This window comes from Drosophila biarmipes, chromosome 2R (genome assembly GCF_025231255.1).
Source record: "Drosophila biarmipes strain raj3 chromosome 2R, RU_DBia_V1.1, whole genome shotgun sequence".
NCBI classification, from domain to species: domain Eukaryota; kingdom Metazoa; phylum Arthropoda; class Insecta; order Diptera; family Drosophilidae; genus Drosophila; species Drosophila biarmipes.
Window position 1 is genome coordinate 22,727,116 of NC_066615.1, and position 22,695 is coordinate 22,749,810.

General features: G+C 46.7%; 4 protein-coding genes across 9 annotated transcripts; 3 read left to right on the top strand and 1 right to left on the bottom strand.

Moving 5' to 3' along the window:
• The first annotated feature begins 2,458 nt into the window (after positions 1 to 2,458).
• Positions 2,459 to 5,300, top strand: LOC108022557 (sorting nexin-29). The gene is made up of 6 exons (XM_017091551.3): positions 2,459 to 2,691; positions 2,754 to 3,253; positions 3,450 to 4,145; positions 4,198 to 4,361; positions 4,419 to 4,941; positions 5,004 to 5,300. The coding sequence occupies exons 1-6, from the start codon at positions 2,562 to 2,564 to the stop codon at positions 5,145 to 5,147; spliced, it is 2,157 nt and encodes a 718-aa protein (XP_016947040.1). The 5' UTR covers positions 2,459 to 2,561; the 3' UTR covers positions 5,148 to 5,300.
• Positions 5,301 to 5,357: 57 nt separating this feature from the next.
• On the bottom strand, positions 5,358 to 22,614 carry LOC108022556 (WAS/WASL-interacting protein family member 2). 6 transcript variants are annotated; one of them, XM_050888102.1, is made up of 10 exons: positions 21,959 to 22,614; positions 11,788 to 12,175; positions 11,449 to 11,714; positions 10,681 to 10,862; positions 9,847 to 10,242; positions 9,506 to 9,657; positions 9,006 to 9,442; positions 8,275 to 8,406; positions 7,897 to 8,203; positions 5,358 to 6,572 (listed from the first exon to the last, which is right to left on the bottom strand). In XM_050888102.1, the coding sequence occupies exons 2-10, from the start codon at positions 12,173 to 12,175 to the stop codon at positions 6,244 to 6,246; spliced, it is 2,589 nt and encodes an 862-aa protein (XP_050744059.1). In that variant the 5' UTR covers positions 21,959 to 22,614; the 3' UTR covers positions 5,358 to 6,243. The 6 variants fall into 6 exon arrangements, with proteins under 6 accessions (XP_050744059.1, XP_050744056.1, XP_050744057.1 ...); XM_050888099.1 differs by having other exon boundaries at positions 11,449 to 11,717; XM_050888100.1 differs by lacking the exon at positions 21,959 to 22,614 and adding an exon at positions 15,787 to 16,013 and having other exon boundaries at positions 11,449 to 11,717.
• On the top strand, positions 13,141 to 14,376 carry LOC108022153 (fibrinogen C domain-containing protein 1). The gene is made up of 4 exons (XM_017090995.3): positions 13,141 to 13,257; positions 13,322 to 13,383; positions 13,437 to 13,988; positions 14,046 to 14,376. Exons 1-4 carry the CDS (start codon positions 13,186 to 13,188, stop codon positions 14,203 to 14,205), a joined length of 846 nt encoding a protein of 281 aa, XP_016946484.2. The 5' UTR covers positions 13,141 to 13,185; the 3' UTR covers positions 14,206 to 14,376.
• On the top strand, positions 14,548 to 15,811 carry LOC108022558 (microfibril-associated glycoprotein 4). Its single transcript, XM_017091552.3, has 4 exons — positions 14,548 to 14,664; positions 14,718 to 14,788; positions 14,891 to 15,401; positions 15,540 to 15,811. The coding sequence occupies exons 1-4, from the start codon at positions 14,552 to 14,554 to the stop codon at positions 15,706 to 15,708; spliced, it is 864 nt and encodes a 287-aa protein (XP_016947041.1). The 5' UTR covers positions 14,548 to 14,551; the 3' UTR covers positions 15,709 to 15,811.
• Positions 22,615 to 22,695: the final 81 nt, after the last annotated feature.

The following is a 22,695-nucleotide window of genomic DNA, read 5'->3' on the forward strand; positions in this document are numbered from 1 at the left end:
CATTCGTACCGGCATTTGGCTTTCGACGATCAAAGAGCCAGTTTCCTAGGCTCATGATGGCCCAGCAACGGGTGTAGCTAGGGGGATTTACTTAATGTATTGGCTAAAACCCAAATTTTTGTTCTTTACATGCGCGAATTCTTCAGAAAGGGTCCTAACTTCAACGGATCATTTTTAGATAAATGTAATAAATATATACTTATTCTTTACTTCTTGAATAAATATAGAATTCAAGATGGTATTGAAGTATCTTGGATTTTCCCAAGTTATTTTTTATGACACTCCCCCAAGAGCAAGCCCCTGGAACCTCGGCGATGTCAATGATTGCCCAGTGGGCTTGGGGAACGGGGGTCAGCTCGCGTCGGGAATCACGGCTATTATTATTGCCACAATTACAACAAAGCTATTGCCAAATGGCCTGCGATCCCGGCAAATGGCCAACGGTAGCTGGGCGCCTTTGTGGACCTCTGTGGACTGGGGCACCGGGCGGGCACCTCCGCCCATAAATCAAATCGCTTAGGGACGCACAAAAGGGGCCCAGCTGAGACAATGCCCATCAATGGGCTGCTGGCGTCGAAGAAGTAATCAAAATTGTATTACGAAAACAAACGTTTTTATATATTTCAGCCAGCTTCGCTTCGTTTCGTATCTTTTGGGTTTCCTTAGCTTTCTGTGGCCATAACAATGGCAGCACGCTGGCATCTTGGAAACTGCAAAGTCAGCCCAGAGCACCAACAATGCGCGCCACATATTATTTACTTTAATAGAGTCGACTGGTTGGGAAATGTCGCCCGTTCGCGACCCTTCACCCAGAGCCAAGCGCCTTATTAATTGTTTATCGTCATTAATGTCACACAACAGACTCCAACGGTTTCCTCCGCGCGAAATCCGACTTACAGTTTTAATGGGGGAAGCCCAGCTCTGCAAACATGCCTTTTTCCAGCTCGAAACTTAAGTGTTATGTTTAGGTAGTCAGTTTTTGCAAATACGATCTTGTAAAAGAAGATAGTATGGTACTGTCTGCAGGTAACCAAGGTTTAGCCTTAGCTTTTGTAATAAAAAGTCACTAAAAGTAGCAATAAATCACTGTTAAGGCGCCAATGAGAGGTATTTGTCAAGTGATTACTCAAAATATTAGCTTGGAAAGATCAAGGTTTCAAAACAATTCTCACTTCTCCTTAAACATGATCTGAAATAAATCAAGGTTTCAAAAATGTTTTCTAGTTTCAAAATTGATTCGAACACATTTAACCTTATGTATTAATGCTAAGCAGTGTTTCACGTTCGTTATTCTTTATTTTTGAGCTTTGAGTATTATTTTTAGCACTCAGGCTCATCCAAAAAATGGCCAGCAATAAACGAAGCACGTCTTGCAATTCTGTTGGCCAAATTGTTTATGTTATTAACGATTTGGCAACCAGTTTCGTATCAATAAAATTCAATAAAATGCAATTGCCGAATGCAGCCCACATGGAAAATGTGTTTTTGAAACAACCTCAAGCCGAAGACAGTCGGAAGACCTGTTTGCACTTTGAATGCTGAACCAGTTGGCCCACAACGACAGCCGCGGCGCATCTTCTGTAAAACAACAAAATTTTATTGCAAAAATATTGAAAAAATGCGTTGACAACAACAGCAGCGTGGCGTATACATAAAATCGGCTTTGTTGGTCGCCGTGACCTTAACACAAATTTTGATTTTAGTATGGTATCAGTTGGCTACGTGCATCGGGTTTTTCAGCCTCCCCAGGTCGGGATGGTCTTTCATTAATAAAACTCCCTGGCGGCCGAGAGATCTGCGTGAGTCACACGGGCTACAGAATATGGACGACGGTTCATTGAAACAAACCCGAAAATACCCAGGCACACAATAACAAGACAATACAAGGCGCGATAGCAAAGATCTCCGAGCGAAATCAATTAATATTCTGTCGCGCTGACGGCTTCTCCGCCAGTTGTTGCTGATTTGCGTGGGGTTTTTGTTCCATAATCGAGCATTCACACATAAGCTTTGATGTGATCTGGGAAAGAAAGTCAAGAATAACCAGAACGGGTTTGGTCGAGTGGCTTAGCGAACAGCCACTGAAGTCTTAGAGAAGTGGCCTTTTTGACTGCCTTGGCGAGCACCTTTGTATTAATTGGCTTCGGTTTGATTCGCCGGCAGATACCAAAGTAATTTATTTTTGAATTATGAGAAGACCGTTACGATTTTTGAATTGCGTCTGTTTTGACCACTGTACTTTCTAGGGTGACCATGTACGCTGTGGTTGGCCTATCGATAACTCACAGCAAACGCGGGCTTTAAAAATTGTTATAAATTAAACTCTGATTTGTAAGAGCTATTTTTAAAAATAGTAAACTTACGTATAATTTTGTGTTGCTTCTAAGTAAATTAATTAAAATATAGGAACTGAAATGGTATTCAATCAGCTATCTGGTATATTTTCCTTTGTTTATTTGGGCCTGCGCCTGCGGTCACACTTTGGGGCAGAGGTTTCTTGTTGCTAATTTCCAGGGGCCCACGGAGGAAAACCCGAGAAAAAGGTCAGGAAAGACACCCAAATGAGCTCCCTGTTCCGCAGCCTGAACCACTTTTCATCGAAACGCGAGAATGTCGTGAAGGAGGCGCTCATCAACACGCTGAACGAAAATGCCCGCGAGATAGAGTTCGAGGTGAAGCAGAAGAGCTTGGGTGAGTTGTGGGTACTCCCCCGGAAATGGTCATAGATTAATGATACTCCTTGCTTCCTGCAGAGGTCATGGGGCTATGCGAGCAGACCAGTGCCCTGTGCACCACCCTGGAGGCCCTGTTCCTGCACGGACTGAAGGACTCCTTTCTGTCCGCCACTTTCAATGTCATTGCTGGCGACGTGGAGCGCAGGCCGGACCCCAGCTTCTGGTCGCCCTGCATGGTCTTCATGCACAAGCAGGTCATCGAGCAGGTGCAGGGCCTCAGCCAGATCACCTCGGAGATTGGCCAGTGCCGCGCCTGGGTGCGCCAGTCCCTCAACGAATCCGTCTTCTCCTCCTACCTGAACAACATGCGCAAGAACGGATCGGCCCTGTCGCAATACTACAAGCGCAACGCCCTCATCAGGGACTCCGAGGGCTTGGAAACGGCCGCCAAGATCATGGAGAGCCTGGAGGCCTACGTGCAGTTCGATTTGCCCGTGAATTCCAGCCTGCTCAACCAGTGGCCTGACTACTCACTGCAGCTATCCGATCTCTGGACGCCCGCACTCAAATCCTGTCCGGTAAGAAGGGGATTTCGATCGTATAGATTCACATATGTATATCCTGTATGAGTCTGAAACACAAATAATACATATATAGTATGGAGCAGCATTTAATATTCCTCAATAGGAGTACTTACACATTCCTCTATACAAGATTCCTATACTATACTGCTTTATCACTGCAATATGACTTACTTAAGTGCTTCTCTTGCAGATTAGCAGCGGCGTGGACGTGGCCAGCTCACTGGGTTCCGATATCATAGCCATACCGACGCCCCAGCCTCTGCAAACCAACGAGCTGTTTTCGGAGTCCATTTCGAATAGCCCGTTCAGCAGGAATAGCAACTTCGGAGTGCCCGATCTGAGCCACCGCGAGAATCTCGACCTGCTGCTGCAAAAGTTCGATGAGATGGATGTGATAAACGAGGAGCAGGCAGGTGCTGAAGCAGCAGATGCCGGTGAAGCTGCAGAGCCGGATGTGGCATCGGGGAGTAAGCCGAAAGCCCGAAAAAAATCCAATCATGTGGACAAGTCCTTTGCCGAACTTGATCTGGAGGCTCCCTGCCTTCTGCCGCAGGGCAGTAACTCTCTGTCCAATTTGATGCAGACTTCCTGGTCTGGTGACCTTGAGGCAACACCCACTTCACCCGGCGAAGAACTGACGGGATCGAGGTTTTTCCAGCGATCTGTAAGCGTCAGTAGCGCCGCCAGTCTGCGTTCCCCCAACACGGACAGGTGCAGCTACAATGCCCTGCTGCGGAAGCACGAGAGCAACCGCGAGAGTGGAGCAGGATGGTCCGAGATCTGGGAGAAGTTCAGGGCCAGTGCCTCCAACCTGAACGTGGCGCAGCCTCAGCGTGATAGCGATCCTCCCGTTTCGGAGGACTTGAGTGATCTGCAGTCACTAGATGTGAGTGAAATATGTTTAAGGTTATAAATAATCATTAAATTAACTATTGCAGACCAACTCCGAGTTTGAACTGCTCACCTCCGAGTTCGACATGGTGGAGCTGCAGCAAATGGTTGCCCAATTGTGTCAGCTAGCACGGGAGCCGGGTTTGAATGCCCAGGGATTCCTCTGCAAGAGCTGTCAGCATCCGCTGGGCATTGGATACTCAAACTTTCAGTGAGTGCATGGCTTCATCCTAAGAAATCCAATCTAAAAACGTATGTATCCCCATAGAGTATGCGCCTTTAGTGGTAGCTACTACTGCAACAGCTGCATGGACGTGGAGATGCAACTGATACCCGCTCGTATTATCTACAACTGGGATTTCCGCAAGTACAGCGTGAGCAAGCGGGCAGCCACTTTCCTGGCCGAATTCCGTTCGCATCCGTTCCTGGACATGCAGCTGCTGAATCCCAGGATATACTTTGCCTCCGATGCCATGGCTGAGCTGCAATCCCTGCGCATCCGACTGAACTTCATAAGGGCCTACTTGTACACCTGTGCTCCGAGCAGCATAGAACTACTGCAGAATCAGTTCGCGGGCAGGGAGTATCTGTACGAGCACATCCATCTGTACTCCATAGCGGATTTGGGCCTCATTCAGCGCGGCGTGCTGTGCCAGCAGCTGCAGAAGGCCTTTAAACTGGGCGAGGGACATGTGCTGAAGTGCAGACTGTGCCAGCTGAAGGGATTCATCTGCGAGATCTGCCAGAGTCCACGCGTGCTGTATCCCTTTCACATTAGTACCACCTTCAGGGTAGGTTAACTGCTTGAATGTTTTTACTACTCGTTCATAACTCGGTTATATTTCTTCTCTAGTGCCTGACCTGTGGAGCCGTGTTCCACGCAGAGTGTCTGAACGAGAAACAACCGTGCCCCAAATGCGAGCGAATTCGCAAACGCGAGGATCAGGGCCTCCAGGAGGCGGTTCAATGTCTTAAGCAGAAGAACGAGGTCGCCTAGGACCAGCCATAGCTTAGTCTCTAAGTTTAACAAGTGCGATTTGTTATTACATGTAACCAAGAAAGGCTTTATTTTACTTTAAACTAGGATTAAGTTCAAAGTTGTTATGGCTTGAGAGCATTTACACTTACTCAAATATATAGCTTACCCACACCCAGCTTTGTACATCCTGTTTCCACCTTTGTTGACCCGATGAAAACCCAAGGCTGCTCAATTTTTGAATGACTTCGTAATTTATTTGTAACTGCAATGATTTTGATTCGGAATAAAATGTTATACAATTGCTGAATAATACTTCTAATGACACCAAGTCCAACAACAATGATTGAGTTAATAATAAGAATAATAATATTAATGTGTTATGCTCGCTGCCAATAGTAGCGCCCAAAAAGGAGTTTAACAAACGTTTGCCGAAAACCACAGATGATAGATAATACCTAATACTTTCGAGGTTATCACACGAACTCTAGTATTGCACATTAAACTAAAGAGTCGGGAAGGGAATGTGGCGAGTTTCGTTGAAATGCTCTCGGTTGTGCTTCAGTGTTGCATTGTTAACATTTTCTCTTTTCCTTGTGTGTATTGCTCTAGGGGATCAAGTCGTACAGTAATCGACTCTAAATATCGTATATAATTACATTAATTAATTGTTGCTGTTGGGTTTCATAACATGTTCAGTCTAGTAAGATATTTATGCGAAGAGGCGCGCTCCTAGAAGTACGTACGATCATTTACACCCGCATATAGAAGGTGTAGATGCTGCCTTGCTCGATAATTCACTAACTCGGTGCTAGTCCTATACATAGATCTTTGAGTGGGGTGTACTTTGCTGTCTGCCTCAACTATTACTTGCAGCCAGGGAAGACGCCAACGAATTTTGGGGGATCTGTGCAGGTCGCTCCTGCTTTCTCTTTTGGGATTCAGTGTGCTAAGTGCTTGGTTTATTCTATGCTCTTTCCACTGACTTGAACAAGTGCCTGTGGCACATTACATTCCCACACTCAGTACACCGACAACGAAGCCACAAACACACTCCACAAGCACACTTATGTACAAAAATCAAAGACTAAGCTTTCCCCTATCCACGCAGATCGCCTCAGTAGACGGTGGAGTTCCGAGGCCCGATGCCCGCCGGCTGGGATTGCGGTCGTATGCTGGTGGTGCCCCCGGCGCCACTTGCTGCTCCGCCGTAGAGGAAGCTCGACTGCCGGATGACCGACACCGTGGCGGCTGCCACGCCCGCCTGAGGCGGAGGTGCCGGGGCCCGGTGCTTCTTCAGTGGTGCGTACGCCGGCTTCAGGACTGGAGGTGCCGGTGCTGCCCCGCCTCCTGCTCCTCCCGACGCGCCAGGATTGGGAGGTGTGGTCGTGTTATTGTTGCTGGCCACCGTGCTGTTGTTGTTGTTCACATTGCTGCTTCCGGTCGCTGTTCACGGAGATTCGAAGGATCGGGGAGAGAGAGATATATGTACAAACGTGGATAGATAGATAGGATAGCGAAGATTGATCAATGTGGGTTACTAACTCAATTCTATTCATACAGGTGAAATACTGCGAAAATGTAGTACAAATGTTTCGAATAACCGACTTTTAGTGCAATATGCTAAAGAAAAGTGAGCGAAAAATCACAATGATGCAGGAAGAATCGAATCAAATTAATCAAATCGAGCTGAAATAATATAATTCTTTTAAAAACAATAATAGAACATTTTGAAATATAATTCAAACAATAATATTACAAATATTTTAAAGGAAATAAATACAACCCTAAGTCATAAACAACTTTGTAACAGACAAATGATATCGAACCAATAACCGAACGGAGATATCTTCCTCCGGGAAAGCCCAGAAACTGGCGAAAAGTCGAAACACAAAATGAAACAAATGAAGTGTGTTCATGTATATTATCCAAATCAATTTTGGTTTATTGTTTCTTCAAAAGATAACCTCGAAACTAAAACAAACAATTACTCGTAATGTGCCTGTTGCATACTAAAAATTAAATATTCATCGGGTATAATATGGGTGTGTAATATAGAGATGTTCGCGGGTACAATATATAAAATGATAGCCGGGCACAAGTAAAAGCATGCGCTACACGTAAAAGAAATGTTCGTATGGGGCGCAGGGGATACGATGCACTATGGATTGGCTCCTGTTTACATTCACGTACATGTAAAGTATATAGTAGATTAGTTAAAATACAGCTAGGCGTAATAATATTGTGTGTGCTTAGAGTAATATCGCGAATGGGAAAGCCTCCTTTCCCCGTTGAAATTTAACAAATTATAACATAAAGTGTATAAAATATATATTTTATGTTTGGATAAAGCTATTCAACTTTAGTATTATGCAATATACAAAATAACATTCTGCGCTACGCCTTATGCAAATACTTCATTGCTCGTTAACATTAAATAAACAACAATAATCAAAAAGACTCCTACACTCTGCGGGTTCTAACATATGCGTGTGCCGTGTTGGTTGTATGTTCTAAAATAGTAGTAATACACTTCAAATTAAAACTATTTAGAGATAAGAATCGTTGTATAGATCGTTCAGCTTCGAAACTAAAATGCCAGAGCGTGTGCCTTAGAAAACATTAATTATATAACAGCATTCCATGGGGTGTGTGGTGTGTGTACTATGTATATAACAATAACCGCAGTTACACGTAGTATGCTCCTAGATGTTGCACTAACTTAAAACACTCACAGAACAACACACTGCTCACACCCTCGACTACATACCATTGGTGGCCTTAAACGTGCGACTAGGATAGACTTTTTGTATATTTAGAAACGGCGGCGGCTTGGGGAACTCGGTGACGTTGTGGAACCGCTTGCCGAACTTGGTCTCCAAGTCGTTGACCAGGCGCCCCACGCTGGCTGCAGTTCCTCCCCCCAGTCCAGAGCCCGATCCCGACGACAGGACCGAGCTGCTGCCAAACTGGTGCGAGGAGTTGGCCATGTGCGTGGGTGGCGTCGACGGGGCGTTGGGCCTGATGGAGGAGTGGCGCTGTGGCGGCACTGGCGCCGATCCCGATCCGGAGCCACCCTGCAAGGAGAGAGGAGACATTTAGTTCGGTTTTACTGGCTTAGCAGGGACTATCTCAGCCAGGTAGTTACGTTGCGCTTGCTGTTGAGCATCAGCATTCTGATAACCTTGACTGGCTGGCCACCGTGCCTCGCTCTGCGCTCTATGAGGATTATCTTCTTAATCGAGTACAGCGTCTTGCACATCCAGCGCCTCACTCGGTCCTGCTGGAGGAGCTCATGAATGCGGGCCACTGGGCCACGGCAGTCGCTCAAGGCAATGGGTTGTGTGCAAGGGCCCTGTGTTTTGGTCACGTCTCGTCTTGGAAAATCAATCCACCCCGCTCAACACGCAACTAGGTGAGTTATAAACGGAACACTGGACTGGACTGATACGAGCAGGCAGTGCGCAGCCAGGAGTGCTCGCAGCCAGGTGACGCGCAGGCGCAGGGAGAAGCCCAAAATTTGGCGCAGAAAGATGGGGTGTGAGGGGTGGCTGGGGCGAAATGCACTGCGCAAAGCTGGATGCTAAGTTTAGGATAGGTTCGGAGCAAATAAACTTGGGCAACTACGCCGTAGCCCCATTCCCCTTATATCTATTCCTATATTTATCGGTCACCTATTTTAAGATTCGAATACCCTCTGCCCACTAAATCCATCCTTGTTTTGTCATAATAAAAACCTCTGATTTTTCATCCCATCTACATCTACCAAAAACTCCCAAGGTAGCCCCCAAGGCAACAACGTCCATTAAAGTTCACCCCTGGCATTTGGGCCAACCTGTTGTTCTGGGCCATTGTTGTCATTGTCAGATGGCTACTCACATTGCTCGACTGTCGCTGTGGAGGCGGTGGAGGTGGGCAGCTGCGGTGCGGTGGTGGCGCCGGCGGATTGAGAGGACCTCCATTCAGGATAATCGGTTTGACATTGTCGCGCTGCAAGGACTTGGGGCTGGCGGTGGTCGATGATGAGTTGGAGGTGGGAGCAGGCGTCGGAGGCAGTGGTGGCGAGGGTGCCCCATTGGACATGCCAGCGCCTCCACGGAATTGGTCGCGCAACGCAGCCACGCTGCTGCTGCTGCTGGAGGACGAGGGCGGCTGGGTGATTGGCGGCGAAGGAGCCTGTGAGGTGGCGGACGAGCTCTGGATGAGAGCAGTGTTCACCGCACTGAAAGGGGTGGATCCTCCGATGTTGTTCAGATTGCTGTTGGAGAAACTGCGAGCAGGCGTGGGCGGTGGTGGCGGCTTGACCGATGGGCGGGCTGCAAGTATGTAATTGGCAAATTAGTATTCCCTGCTTAAATGACTCTTTCTGATAAACTTACATTTTGGCGGGTTGGGGGCACATCGCATGCTGCCGGCACTGGTGTTGTGGCTGGATTCGCTGCCGTGGAACTGCAGTGGACCACGCATTGTGCCCAAATGCTGCTGGGTGGGGAACACAGGACCGTTGACACTGCCCACCGCGGGCGGGGATCTGTGAAGGAAACAAACAGGATGAGCTGGATTCCTTACAAGTCCCTTATTTAAAGCTTGTTAGCGAGCCAAAAAGAAAAGCATAAGCGTAAGGCAAACCCCAAATCGAGTTTGATGAAAGCAGATGAGCGATCGCAGCGGTGCTGGGTTAGGGATTACGGAAGCTTGTAGCTGATGCTGATCGGTATACCTGGGCGACTTCATGCTGTGGTGCCTGGTCACCGCCGGACGCTGTCCGTTGGCCAGCGCCAGTTGGTTGAGGCCCGGCGGCTTCGGAGCAAAGTTGGGCTTGCCGAAGCTGATGGCCGGCTTCTGCTGCTGCAGCGGCGGCGGAGTGGGCGTCACCGAGGGCGTGCTGTCGGCCGTCGACGGAGGCGAGGACTTCTGAACTGTTGCATAACCACCACCAGAACCCGACCCGGAACTAGAACCACTAGAGCCACCGCTACCACCGAACAGTGTGGACTTGTTGGGCGCCAGACTGCGCATCGATCCCGTCGAGGACGTTTGACTGGTGTTCAGGGACGTGGTCGAGGCACTCGTTGTTGTCTTTGAACTATTTACAAAACTATTGCCTAACGAGATGCTGTGGGTGGGTATGAGTACAGAGTGGGTGGGCGTGTGTTTGGTGTGCGAGGATAACCACAAGGTCCCGTCAAAGTAATCCGAAAATAAAGAGAAAATCAAGATAAATTTAACGAATAATTTACAAAGAAAAACTATAAAATAAACCACTCCGATCGGCAGGCAGACGTAAGATTAGGGTGGTCTCTGCAGTTCTATTGGAAATTGTGGAAATTGACTGCTTAGCCCAACCCTAAAAATATCTAAAGGCTTTAAAACAATAGATAACAGAATAGAGCCCATTATTTTAAACACTTTAAAGGTTTCATTAACTAATTTATGACTTAACAGGGACTAGGTCACTACTTTTCACCTCAAGTTCCAATAAAACTGTAGAGCCAAGACCCGCTAACCAGACCCCAATCATGTGCGCCGCTCGTGGCTGGAGGATGACACTTACTTCAGGTTGGCTGCCTTGCTCTTGACGCTTCCACCGCCACCTCCACTCCCGCTGCTGTTGCTGCCGCTGTCGGAAAGCGTGGGCGATGCCGCTTTAACGCTCGAGTTGGCGGCGAAGGAGGGGGTCGGCGCTGTGCGGGGGATGTTCATGCGCTCCAAGATTGAATCACTCGAGCTGGTTGCCTGCGATCGCACAGAAATGGAGAACAAAGGTTGGATTAGTTGCGTTTGCAATGGGATTGCGGGCGACACTTTCTGTTCCGCTGTTTTTCTCGTAGAGATCATAGTCGATATTTGGTTTTAAGGAGTTCAACAAATTTGCTCTTTAACCAATGTGTATTCGCAAGAAATGAGCCGCGCTGATAAAAAGGTTCAGACAACTTGCGTCTAATTAAATACAAGGCCTTGGGACCATTCTTAGCTAAAGTCGCTTAAAGGTTAACCAGTAGCATGATTTAAATGTCTATTAAATTAATTTGTGTGGCACTTTCAAAAGATCTTTGACGGAGATACCTCATTAATACTCTATAAAAGTTACTTTTCTACAGCATATATATTCACAAAATCCATTTTCCCTATTTATAATTACTGAACATATGATATATCTACGCATAACTATAATTTAACTATAAACCGAAATATTCACCCACATTCCCAATACCCCTATCTTTTTACCAATTTTCCACAAATCTTCCTACTGATAGCTCCCGCCACCATTCTATCAATAGACGATCCCCTCCAGCTTTCTCGCCATGGGGCGATCTCTCACCTTCGGCGGTTGCGGTGGTGGTCCCCGGTTTGTTCTCAGATTGGCTTCTGTTGCATTGATATGTGTGCTGCTCGTCGGCGGCTGGGGTGGTTGTTGCTGCTGCTTCTGGCGCTTCAGCGTCAAGTGCTTGGTGAGCTCCGTGTTGAAGTCCATGGGTCCGTTGCTGGCACTCGAGGCGGTCGCCGCGGCCGGGGGGCTGTGGCTGCGCTGCTGAGCCGATGAGTTCGTTGTGGACTTCGATGCCGCTGTTGAACCGGCGGACGGCGCTGCTGCGTGGGCGGAAAACGGAAATAAGTTGAGCAACGATATTCGTCTGCATATTAAAAATAGTAAACGTACCGCGAATGCCGTTCACGGGCTTCAGCTTCGGCATTTGCGAGAGGCCTTCGAACAGGCCTCCCAATTTGGGGGTTCCATTGCCAAGGCCATTGCTGCCGCCGCTATTGTTGTGGTTGCTGGTGCTGGTGTTGTTGTTGAGGGTTCGCTTGGGTCCAGCTCCCACTCCAGCTCCGCCCTCTCCACACACCTTGCCCGACAGCGCCGGCCCACTCTTGTCCACCGTGGTGGTCTTCTTGAGCTTGGTGCCCTTCTGGATCGAGCTGAGCAGGGCAGATCGGGCGTCCGCTCCTCCGCCTCCTCCCTTGCCGCCCAGCTGGAGGCCACCCATCGCCGGAGGTGGTGGGGGCCCTGGCGGCGGCGGTGGTCCCGGTGGTGGCGGAATAGCCATCTGAAAAGGAAAAGGAAACCAATGTGTTTATTTTAAAATAATTGTGATTAGATTAGGATCTTTTGAACTATTCATATATAACCAAGACTTTCTCATATACTTTTTGCTTGGAACTTCGTTTTAGTCGCATTTCTGCGTTGCGTGTGATGGAAACAAATCTTCGGGCTCTGAGAAATCCACAAATTCTGCGTCCGCCTCTGCGAAGCTTTGGCTTAAGACTGGCTAACACTTTGGCGTCGATCAAGCGGCTTCCAAAGCCAAGACCGCTGTCACCACCCACACACTCCGTCACACTCACATGTGCTGGGTGTTTATAATACCATTTCTATACTTATTATTTATGTCTTGTTTTCTGTTGTCTTCAGATTGACGCCCCGATAAAGAGACCAAAGAGATGTGGAGCCACCGAAGCCTGAAGTTCTCTAGCTTGTAAAATGTATACCTCAACCATTAACTACTTGCAAATAGCAATATATATTTATTTAAGTTATTTACTTATCATTTAAGGAAGATATAACATTAGGGAATAGTTAAATCAGTTTATCTTAAATAAATCAAATAAATCCAATAAATTTATGATACCCCTACCTGTAAAAGATGTAAGCCAAATAAGAAATTTCAAGCTCAAACAGCGCGTAAAACAGCACAGTTTTAGAGGAACTGGGACAACCCACTTAAGTAAAACCGAGCAATCCCACGTGATCCGAAGAGATCTTAAGATGGTTGCGTATTGTTTTTGTTTTTATCGCATTTATGGCTGGTTTCAATTAAAATTTCTTCGGCTCTTTTCGAGAAACCTTTCAAAATCGCATTTAATTCGCAGAAAAAATTCAGTGAATGGAAACTGAAAGCCATAATTTGCTATCAAGAAATCATAATCAAGTAATTTGAAAGGCGCTGCTGATAAGGAACTGCAAGTAAACAAAGTCGATTCCGATGCCTCCTTTGTGTGCAATGAAATATTCAGCTATTTGCAAATCACATTATATTCCGATCGATTCGCTGACGAAATGAAGCTCTCGGTTTGGCCAGTTTATTCTGTGCCTATAACAATTTTTTTGACGATTGTCTTGCGGGTAGAGGTGGGTTATATTGTGATCCTATGGAAAACTTATACTTGACCTAAATAAGCAAAACTCTTGACAGACGCTGAATGTGTTGGAACAATTAGAGGCTGCCTTTGAGCAGTCGGAAAATGTACTTTCCACGTAAGTTTTTAAGAAACCAAATGTAAACAAAGCTTTAAAACGCACTTCCCTAGTATAAAGGAGGCCCTTTCGCAAATGGAAGCTAATGAGGTACATCCCACTTCCTGCTTGTTTTCTGAAGCTAAGGAAAATGGTTTGTACACCCTGGAAGTACCAGGATTGAGTCCCTTTCAAGTGTACTGCGAAAATCAAATAGCTGGCCCTGGATGGATTGTAATCCAGAGGAGATTCAGTGGAAACCTCAGCTTCTTTCGCAATTGGGAAGAGTACAAGAATGGCTTCGGAGACCTGGTGGGCGAGTACTTTCTGGGCCTCGAAAAGATTCGAGCCCTGACTGCTCTGGAACCCCATGAACTGTATGTCCACCTGGAGGACTTCGACGACACTGTGAAACATGCCAAATTCGATGAATTCGCCATTGGAAACGAGGAGGATGGCTACGCTATGAACGCACTGGGAAAATATTCCGGAACTGCGGGGGACTCCCTTCGGTCGCACCGCAAAATGAAGTTCTCCACCTACGATAGGGACAACGATCGTGAGTTCGCCAGGAACTGTGCGTTCTACTACCTGGGCGGGTGGTGGTACAATGCCTGCCTGGATAGGTAGGTTTGCATAGAGCACTTTCTAAAATGTAATGTTCTTACTTTAAATTACTCCAGCAACCTCAATGGGCAGTACATGCCGGGGGGCAAGTACGAGGAGAAGCTGTTCGCCAGAGGAATGTGCTGGAGGTCTTGGCGTGGCCACAACTACGGCTATAGGATAACCCAGATGATGGTACGACCCAAGTGCCGAAATATACCCGTGATTCATCGCTGATATTGTCATTATGAGCTGTTCACTCCCTCTTTGAGGTCCACGTGAAAACAATTTGCTTGCGCCCTTGATTAACATGCAAAAGGTGTTGCCATTGAATCACCACATTCTTGCCGAGCACATTAATCAGAATCTCAATCACAAACGCGAAATATACTGTGATTCTCAATGAAATCATTTAGTTTTTTCAACTTCCTGCTGGGACTACCGACTACCGCTCAAGGCAGACTTGACCTACGATGTTCAATGCACTTGATAAGCCACTGGAACTACATAGTATCGAAGTTGATTTCTGGTAAAACTGAAACAAATAATCTAGACTGATAGGAACAGGGCACTGGACAAGATCATGAAGCTTTGTATGATCTGTGTTTTGATTTTGAGCTATGGTTGCCTTTCTTGCAATGGCCAAAGCAATAGGCTGCAAATTGTCTACAACAAAGCTGAAAGAATGATTTCCAGGTGGGCATTAAAAGTCATTCCAAAGTTTTTTATGTTATAAAACTAGATTTCAGCTTAAAAGTGCAGCTGGCAGAACTAAAACAGAGCTACACAGAAATGACAGCACAGAAAGAGAATCGAGAACGTAAGTTAATGATATTAACGCCTGGTCTTGCCATCTCTTAAGTCATTGGTGCTACAAAACTGCTGAGTCCGACCAATACAAATTAGTATTTTCCACTTCTAGCTGTGATTAATCCCTCCTCCTGTCTGGCTGCTGGAATCAACACGGATGGCATCCATGTCATCGAAGTGCCTGGCCTGGAGCCCTTTCCGGTTTTTTGCGACACCCGACTGGCGGGATCTGGATGGACTGTTATCCAACGGCGTCGGGATGGCAGCGAGAACTTCTACCGCAGCTGGGCGGAGTATAGCCAGGGATTCGGGGACCTCAGCGGAGAATTCTTTCTGGGTCTGCGGAAACTGCACTTCCTAACCACCGCGGAGCCCTACGAGCTTTACGTCTACTTGGAGGACTTTGACGGAGTTGTACATGACGCACGATACGAGGATTTTGCCATTGGCAATGCAAACGAGTCCTATTCGTTGTCCCTGTTGGGTAAATACTCGGGAGACGCTGGGGACTCCCTGAGGTACCACCAGGGAATGCCCTTCTCCACGTTTGACCACGATGCTCTGGGTCACGGATGTGCCAGGATCTATGTGGGTGCCTGGTGGTACGACCAGTGCGAGAGGAGGTGAGATCAATAAGAAGAAACCTCTCGAATCCAAATATCAAGCCGAATCGATCTTGAAATTGTTGAAGTCATGGGAACTGCTTTGATATTTGTCCCGGGTCTTTGTTTTAATAAGACATGCGTCTTTCTGCTTTTCAGCAACCTCAATGGCCAGTATCTGGAGGGCGGCAGATTCGAGCCCAAGCTCTCGGGCCGCGGGATCACCTGGATGAGCTGGCGCGGCTACGACTACGGCTACAAGTTCGCACAAATGATGATCAGGCCCAAGTGCTCCAACAACCTAAAGAGGCAGCCCAAGGCACATTGAATTCTTCCCCGACGCCGAGGGGCGAAATCGCTTTATTTCTTGATAAACACTATCAACATTTTTGGGGCTTTTATTTACATTCTGATGATAACGTTTCCGCCGATTTGTTTGTTGTATTATTAGTTGGTTTCGCTATTGTTTGTTGCTCTTTCCTACACAAGCACGTAAACAAAGGTGGTTTTGCGAGGACCGATATAAGTGACTTCGAGTATTGTTTTGGAGTGAAACGCGCGTTGCGCTCGGTTCGCAAGTTGAAACCCAACTGAGGGGCTCCAACGGCTGCGCATGCGATGCCCCAGCGATAAAGTCCAACGGAGAATGGCCACAGAGACCCCGGGAGAGTCTCCGGTCTCCGAGCGGGGAATCGTGAGCACTTCGATAAAAACAAAAATAACATTAACTGGGGTCTGACGTCACAGCCGGGAGGGGGCAGCCCGCTCTATGGGTCTGTGGATAAGCGACCGAGACAAAGCGCAGGGGCCCAGACAGAGATTAACCACAAAGGCAGACCACACTTGTCATCAGCCCCACTGATGATGGGAAGAATCTGCAGATCTACGGACCTGCTGGGGAAAGGCAGACCGTGGGCCTGGAGGGCGGGCCAGCAAAACGTGCGAAAAACCCGGCGCTCTTGAGTCATTTAACTGGCACAGTGGGACAGGTCTGGCGCGAACCGGGGCTCCTTAATTGCTGTCCACCAGATGATCCCCCTCCGCCAGCCTCCAGCGCGGATGAGTCACTCGATTCCGCCTGATTCACCCAGACGGATTGTCGCTTAATTGAACAGCTGCTGTAGAGAAGGGAAACTGGTCCCCGCACGGAAATAAACCCTAGTATATCTTCATCAGTTTTATACTGGATAAAAAGGAAATAGAATTCTAATAGGATCATGTCGCTGTTATAACTTATTAATACAATAAAAGTATATTACAGCCTATAAAATCATTGAGACCATTAAACAAACTTTGCTTATTTTTTGCCAGTGGAAACATTTCTTTGGAAATATTCTGACATTTCCAACAAGATGACTTACTTTTACTCATTCAAATTGTAGCCCTATCGCCTTTTTTCAATGGTTCTCCAAACTGTCTGACCATTTGAAAATATCTTAGAAGTTCCATTAAATATTTGCCTTAAACGATGACTCATAACCTCGTTTGCAAGTTCGCTGGAAATCCGAAGCATAAGACCCCAGGTATTTATAAAGCTACTATATCTTATCGAGAATTACGGTTGGGCAGACAGCGCGAAATAAAAGAATTTATTCAAGAACGTAGGGAATGGAGAAAACTGTTTGAAAACAAATTTGATGGGTCGGTGATAGGCAACGCTGCGTTTCATAAGGGCAAAATCAGCGATATTAAATATCAAAGATAGGTGTTTAAGTCATGAAATCTTTCCTAAGAGCTGTCCTTTCTTATGAACGAATGATTTCCTTTGAAACCTTAGCCCGGATGTAGAGTGATTCAGTTTCCGAGAGGATCCGATGGTGGTACCATTCTTGGGATGTGGATCATCCACTTTGGGCAGTTTTATGACTGTGTCGCGCACTGTGAAGTCGATTATATTCTGAAGCACATTCGACTCCTAAACCCCTATTGATATGAGAAGTTCAACGACAGCGAATCGATTAATTGAATAGGGCGGTCCTCGGCAATTTCTTTCCTGATAGGGGAAATGAGTCACCCCCCAAACGATTCCGAATTGGCGTTCCTACGTGTGGGTGGGCTGGGGAGCTGTTTTTGCGGCTCCTGCTCTTATCCTCGGGTTACATTCAATTAACGTTTTCGAGGTGTGCCGCCGCTTCCGTCCCCATCCCAAGGAGCTCCGAGATGGCCCCAATAAACTGTCATCAGGTTAATTGCCCCAAATGCACACATAAACAAGGGCGTGCTGTGCTCCGGGGCTGGTCAGCGAATCAAACTGAATCGGAGCGCGGAAATCAAGCCTCTGCCCACCGCCAACTTCACTCCCAAGCCAGGCACGCCACCGACAAATTGCTCGGCTGTCAAAAGCCACTTCCAGCGCCGGCCATTATGTAAGCCGAATATTGGGTGTTAAGTGCTCAGCACGCCCATCGGCAAGGCTCCTCCGTAAGACAATACCCGATATGCAAACACCGAAAGCAGCCAAACAGCCAGCGACCGCAGCCCATTGCGCAAGTTTCTTAGGGCGGACCGCAAAGTGTCCCCCAGTTGGAGTTTAGTTCAGTAAGCCCCCCAGTTTTTCTTAATTATGGTAATTTTTCCGAGGTTTTCTTCACTCATCTATGTTTCTTCGTCTTGGCTTTCTTCGTTGGCTCATCGTTTTGTTTGCTCGGCCATTCGCACAAATGCTTTGCGACTGGTTTGGGGCTTTGATGTTCTTGTTATTTTCATCACTTTCAAGCCTCTACCTCTATAATGTACATATAATAATAATAATTATATTTATATTCCAACATCTGCGCTTGAGAAGAAAATGTAAGCGTGACTCAGAGGTTCTGCCTGATTCTCAAGGAAAACCAGTTTAGTTGCGCACAATCTTGCGAATTAATTGACAGACTTTCGCTTTCAATTTCTTTAATTTATTTTTGTCGTTGGGCTGTGGCTCAGTTCCAATTACCCAAAGCCCAGGCCAAACCACAGCCGTTGGACTAACAATTAGCATTTACATTTCAGCTGCAAGTCGTGCCAGCTGCGGCTCTGACGACTTTCCGGGGAGGAGGGTCGTGCATCTGGTCATCAAATCATTGAAATTCCAAAGCCACGCGGTACGATAATAGTATGTGACCGCAGTGCAAATCGCTCGGAGCAACAAATGCCGAAGACAACACGCTCCGCCAGCGTTTCTTATGCCAATGTTTAATGGCCCGCGGCGATTTGTTTATAATTTTTATTTTGTGAATGAGCGACCGTTTATGCCCGCTGACGTAAATACATCGTGTGGTGAATGTGTCTGAGGGGAAAACAAAACTGAGGAGGCACAGATTTTATTGTGCCAAATATATAATTGCCAGAAAGGTCAGAGATCTGATAGAGGCAATTGTATCTGGCAAATGGAAATTTCCCTGTCAAAGATACACACTGTCGTTCCTGAGATCTCACTCTAATGATTCAGAAGCAGCTGAGCCTTGACCTTTGATCAGAAATGGCAAAAACTTGTTTTCTAATGCATTAGTCAGAATAAAAAGGAGCTACATGTTCATTGTAAAATCAAATGGTTGAAAATAAAGTCAACTAAGATGGATAATACAAATCTTTGCAATAATATTAATAATAATTACTTATATCATACATAATATACATAAAACTGACATCTGTTAGTTTCCAATGTTTAGCACCCCCTGTCTACCCTCCCCGATTAGGCCAACCTTCCTGCAACCTTGCACCGCCTGCATCCGTATCCATATCCCATATAGGAATGAATCCATCGCATTGAGCTGCCCTTATCAGCCCAAGCACTGCGTTTCGAATTACTTCTGGTCTAAGCGTTTCACCATGCACCACTTTGCATTTGCATTTGGTAACCGAAGCCTCTTCTGCCCGCCCTTCCCTGCGCATCGGCTACCTCATCGCTTGCTAAGTGTGTGATGTAAGCTCATACTCGCTCACCGCCAGCACCAGATAAACATTGCATTGTTGCACTGGCTGTGCTGAGCTGCTGTTTCGCGGGTTTATTAAAATGCGGTTTGCAGCACCGTCGCACAATGCTTAAATAACTAACGCAAACATCATGAGAGCCAGGCGGACGACACCACCGGAGACAACGGCGATGAACTCAATGACAACAACGGTGTTGGGTTCGGTGTTTTGCATACACCACACACGGAGAAAACTAGTTGTTACAATATTTGAAAAGGGGAAGAAAGTAGAGTACCTGGTTGAACCCAAAAAATGCCAGTATTATAAAGTACATATTATTTGGCATTTCTCCAATATGTTACAAACATAATTTAAAACATGAATTAAACTAATATTTTAAACAATTTTTGTTCTAAATATTCAAATAAATTGCCACGCTTCATCATTTTGGAAATTCTTTTTCGGTTCCGATAAGAACAGCGTGCTTTAAATACTTTATAACGAACGGAAAATTTCAGCGATACTACAAAATTTGGTTTTTGATGCATAATACATCGTGAATCATTTAAATTCAATTAATCTCACACCCAAAATACAAAATGAATTGTTTTGTATTTCCCCAAAATAGGCTCATCTTCGGCAACTGCTACAGTATTCTTTCATTGTATCTACAGAAGTGGACCCCTTTTCTTGCAGTGCAACGGCCATGAGTGATGTAAACAAAAATCAAACGCAGAGCATGAGTCACCGGAGTCGCGAGGAAGCGAAAGCCCTCAGCATGGGGCTCGAAACTGGAGTCGGAGAGCGGAGTACTTTATGATTCAGTTCCAGGTTGCGATGCACGAGGAAGTGCAGCATAAGCCAGAGGCAGAGGCAGAGTCTCTCCTCTACGTGCCAATCAAAATCAAGCCTCGTGTGATGCAGTGCTCGAAGGCAAAGAATTCAACTGACAAATGGCCGCACACAAGGCCGACAAGTGCCCGTTCCCCGGCCATATAGACCGGTGCCCCTGCACCACCCGTACCCAGCCCCCAGTCCTCAATCTTTGCGTGTGTCACTGCAGCAGCACTCGATATTTCTGTATGCACTGCGCCGCGGTGTACTTGCAGTGGGGGATGGACTCAGCGGCCTCGACAATAGACTGGCAGCAGACTCCAGGACGGGATGGAGATGGTGTGGGGATGGTGTGGGGTGCCATGGCCTACCACAATCGCCGGTGACATTGAACCCGGCGACTGGGGCGCCTTTTGTGCCATGCATACCATTACCGAAGGGGTCTCAAAATCCTGTCACACCAGGGGATGGTGCAAAGGCACATTAAATATTTTACAGATGGGGTTCTTTTGCAGTGAAATATCATATGTATACATACTGTATCTAACACCCAGAAAGCTCTCAAATCTGGCATTACCCACCATGTAGGAGCTATAATAGTATTGCATTCTATGACTTTTCCTTATCAATCATTATCATAGCATTCATCGGAAGTACACTTTACGTATCTCCTAATTCCACTCTATATTTGCCATTATGAGGGGTAGAATCAATTAGAGCTAACTTCTTTCATGCTCTGGATAACTTTGCTCGGAGATTATGTCATTCCATCGAAGTTTAACCGTCACAATTCGCACTCGCATCCGTGGAAGAGGTCGAGGGGCAAAGTAAACCAACCCCTGGCCTGCGAACTTAGTTTGGTCGGCCGTCGAGCAATGCACTCTTTGTAGGTCAGTGATGGGGTGGCATGGGAGGCTCGGTGTGCCGCTTGGCGCTTCTGCACTTGCTTTCGTCATGCGTCGCGTGCCAGCCGTTTTGCCTAATGTGATTAAGACAAAGCGACAGCAACCCAAAACGAAGTGCATTCGCTGGCGGAACAGGAGAAAATCAAAGCGACCCGGGTTATTGCACCCCTTTTAGCCGGTTAAAAAGTGGCAAAAGGCCTTTCGTGTTCTCTTACACGGGGCGAAATGGATGTCGAGCAAGCTGGTACAACATGGCACTCTAAAAATGTTGTCAATGATTGTGCTCTACAGTACGATAAGATTTTGCAATCCCCTCAGTCGGATAATAAGACAATAGGGATACAAATGTGGTTCCCAAAAATTACAATTTTTAGGCAATACAATAGAAACCCTTTCTATAAATGTAGATCCAGCTCAGAGCTTTTTATGTTATTCCTAGAAAATTTCAAAAAGCATTAATATTTCTAATCTAACATATTTTGTTATGGTAAGCTTTTATCGTTGGAATTCCAATTTGTGATTTTGTGAAGCAAACTATTTCCAGATGTCGTTGGTCCTGATAAAACAATGAAAAATAGTTCTTGAAATCTGACCGAAATTACAATTTACCTAATTTTAGAGGTAGATGTTAGAGCTTATGGTTTTTCAGTGTATATACCCATATCTTGGCAAATGCAATTCTACAGGCACACAACATTAGGCGCAATATCATGGCGAAAACATGACGGCGCGATAAGATAATTGCCTTGGGGAACAGGCGCCAAAGGGGTCTTCGAATGCTCCATAAATTACCGAATTTCTGGGCGCCATTGGATGACGAAATGGGGTTGATCAGAGCCCCAATAAGGAGCAATGCTTGTGCGGGATTTGGAGTACTCAGTACTCAGACACCGAATGCACTCGACTTAAACTCAGCAAACGGGTTGACTTACAAGCAGGCAAACTCACCTTGGAGCGGGTTTCCGATTTCGACGGGGGCCTTTGCTTCTGCGAATGAAATTCTCGGACCTGTGGGCCTGTCAGCTGTCCTCAGTGTTCGGCAGGTGCTTTGATTGTCGCTGCTTCCGGGAGGTGCAGAAGCATAGCAGGCGGCTCCTTGGGCTTGGAGTACTCTTGGTGCGAATCCCAGTCTTGTAGTCCGCGCGCTGGCTCCGTCGATCGCTTGGCGAGTGCGCAGGTGTCGAGCCTGTTGGGTGGCGTGTGGTGCGTGGTGTGTGCTGCGTGGTGTGTGCCCCGCGGGGAAGTCCCTCCCAGTGATCCTAGCCGCTGTAGAAACGTGTAAAAGTCTGGCTAAGTGCCTGAAAGTCGTAGGGCGACGAGCAGAATTTGACTGATTTTCATTTTCACACAAACACTCGCACACTGCGACGGCCACTCTCGCTCACTCACGCACACGCACACACATTGCCAGATGGGCTGCTTGGGGTTTTGTGCGACTTCCGGGTCTGCGGGGGAGTCCAGCGCTTTACGAAACACCTATGGTCCTCGACTCGGCCGCCTAGCGCTGCAGCATTGTTTATTTTCGTGGGTTTATAAGGATTTTCCTCGCAGTCGTTGAAAAAACAATTTATTGTGCTTAGAGGTGGCGAGACATCGATGGCAACACAAAGTCATCGAAATATCGATAGCATGCGTGGCACACACGGCCACACTGGCGAGGAGTGTGTCAAGGCTAGCCTAGCGGA

Coding starts and splice junctions, on each gene's coding strand:
- LOC108022557 (XM_017091551.3), top strand. CDS start 2,562: ATGAGCTCCCTGTTCCGCAGCCTGAACCACTTTTCATCGAAACGCGAG. Junction 3,254..3,449: donor CCGCACTCAAATCCTGTCCG/GTAAGAAGGGGA, acceptor CTTCTCTTGCAG/ATTAGCAGCGGCGTGGACGT. Junction 4,146..4,197: donor GTGATCTGCAGTCACTAGAT/GTGAGTGAAATA, acceptor TAACTATTGCAG/ACCAACTCCGAGTTTGAACT.
- LOC108022556 (XM_050888099.1), bottom strand. CDS start 12,175: ATGGCTATTCCGCCACCACCGGGACCACCGCCGCCGCCAGGGCCCCCA. Junction 9,443..9,505: donor TGCCCCCAACCCGCCAAAAT/GTAAGTTTATCA, acceptor ACATACTTGCAG/CCCGCCCATCGGTCAAGCCG. Junction 8,204..8,274: donor TGCTCAACAGCAAGCGCAAC/GTAACTACCTGG, acceptor CTCTCCTTGCAG/GGTGGCTCCGGATCGGGATC.
- LOC108022153 (XM_017090995.3), top strand. CDS start 13,186: ATGAAGCTCTCGGTTTGGCCAGTTTATTCTGTGCCTATAACAATTTTT. Junction 13,384..13,436: donor TCGGAAAATGTACTTTCCAC/GTAAGTTTTTAA, acceptor GCACTTCCCTAG/TATAAAGGAGGCCCTTTCGC. Junction 13,989..14,045: donor TACAATGCCTGCCTGGATAG/GTAGGTTTGCAT, acceptor AAATTACTCCAG/CAACCTCAATGGGCAGTACA.
- LOC108022558 (XM_017091552.3), top strand. CDS start 14,552: ATGAAGCTTTGTATGATCTGTGTTTTGATTTTGAGCTATGGTTGCCTT. Junction 14,665..14,717: donor GCTGAAAGAATGATTTCCAG/GTGGGCATTAAA, acceptor ACTAGATTTCAG/CTTAAAAGTGCAGCTGGCAG. Junction 15,402..15,539: donor TACGACCAGTGCGAGAGGAG/GTGAGATCAATA, acceptor TCTGCTTTTCAG/CAACCTCAATGGCCAGTATC.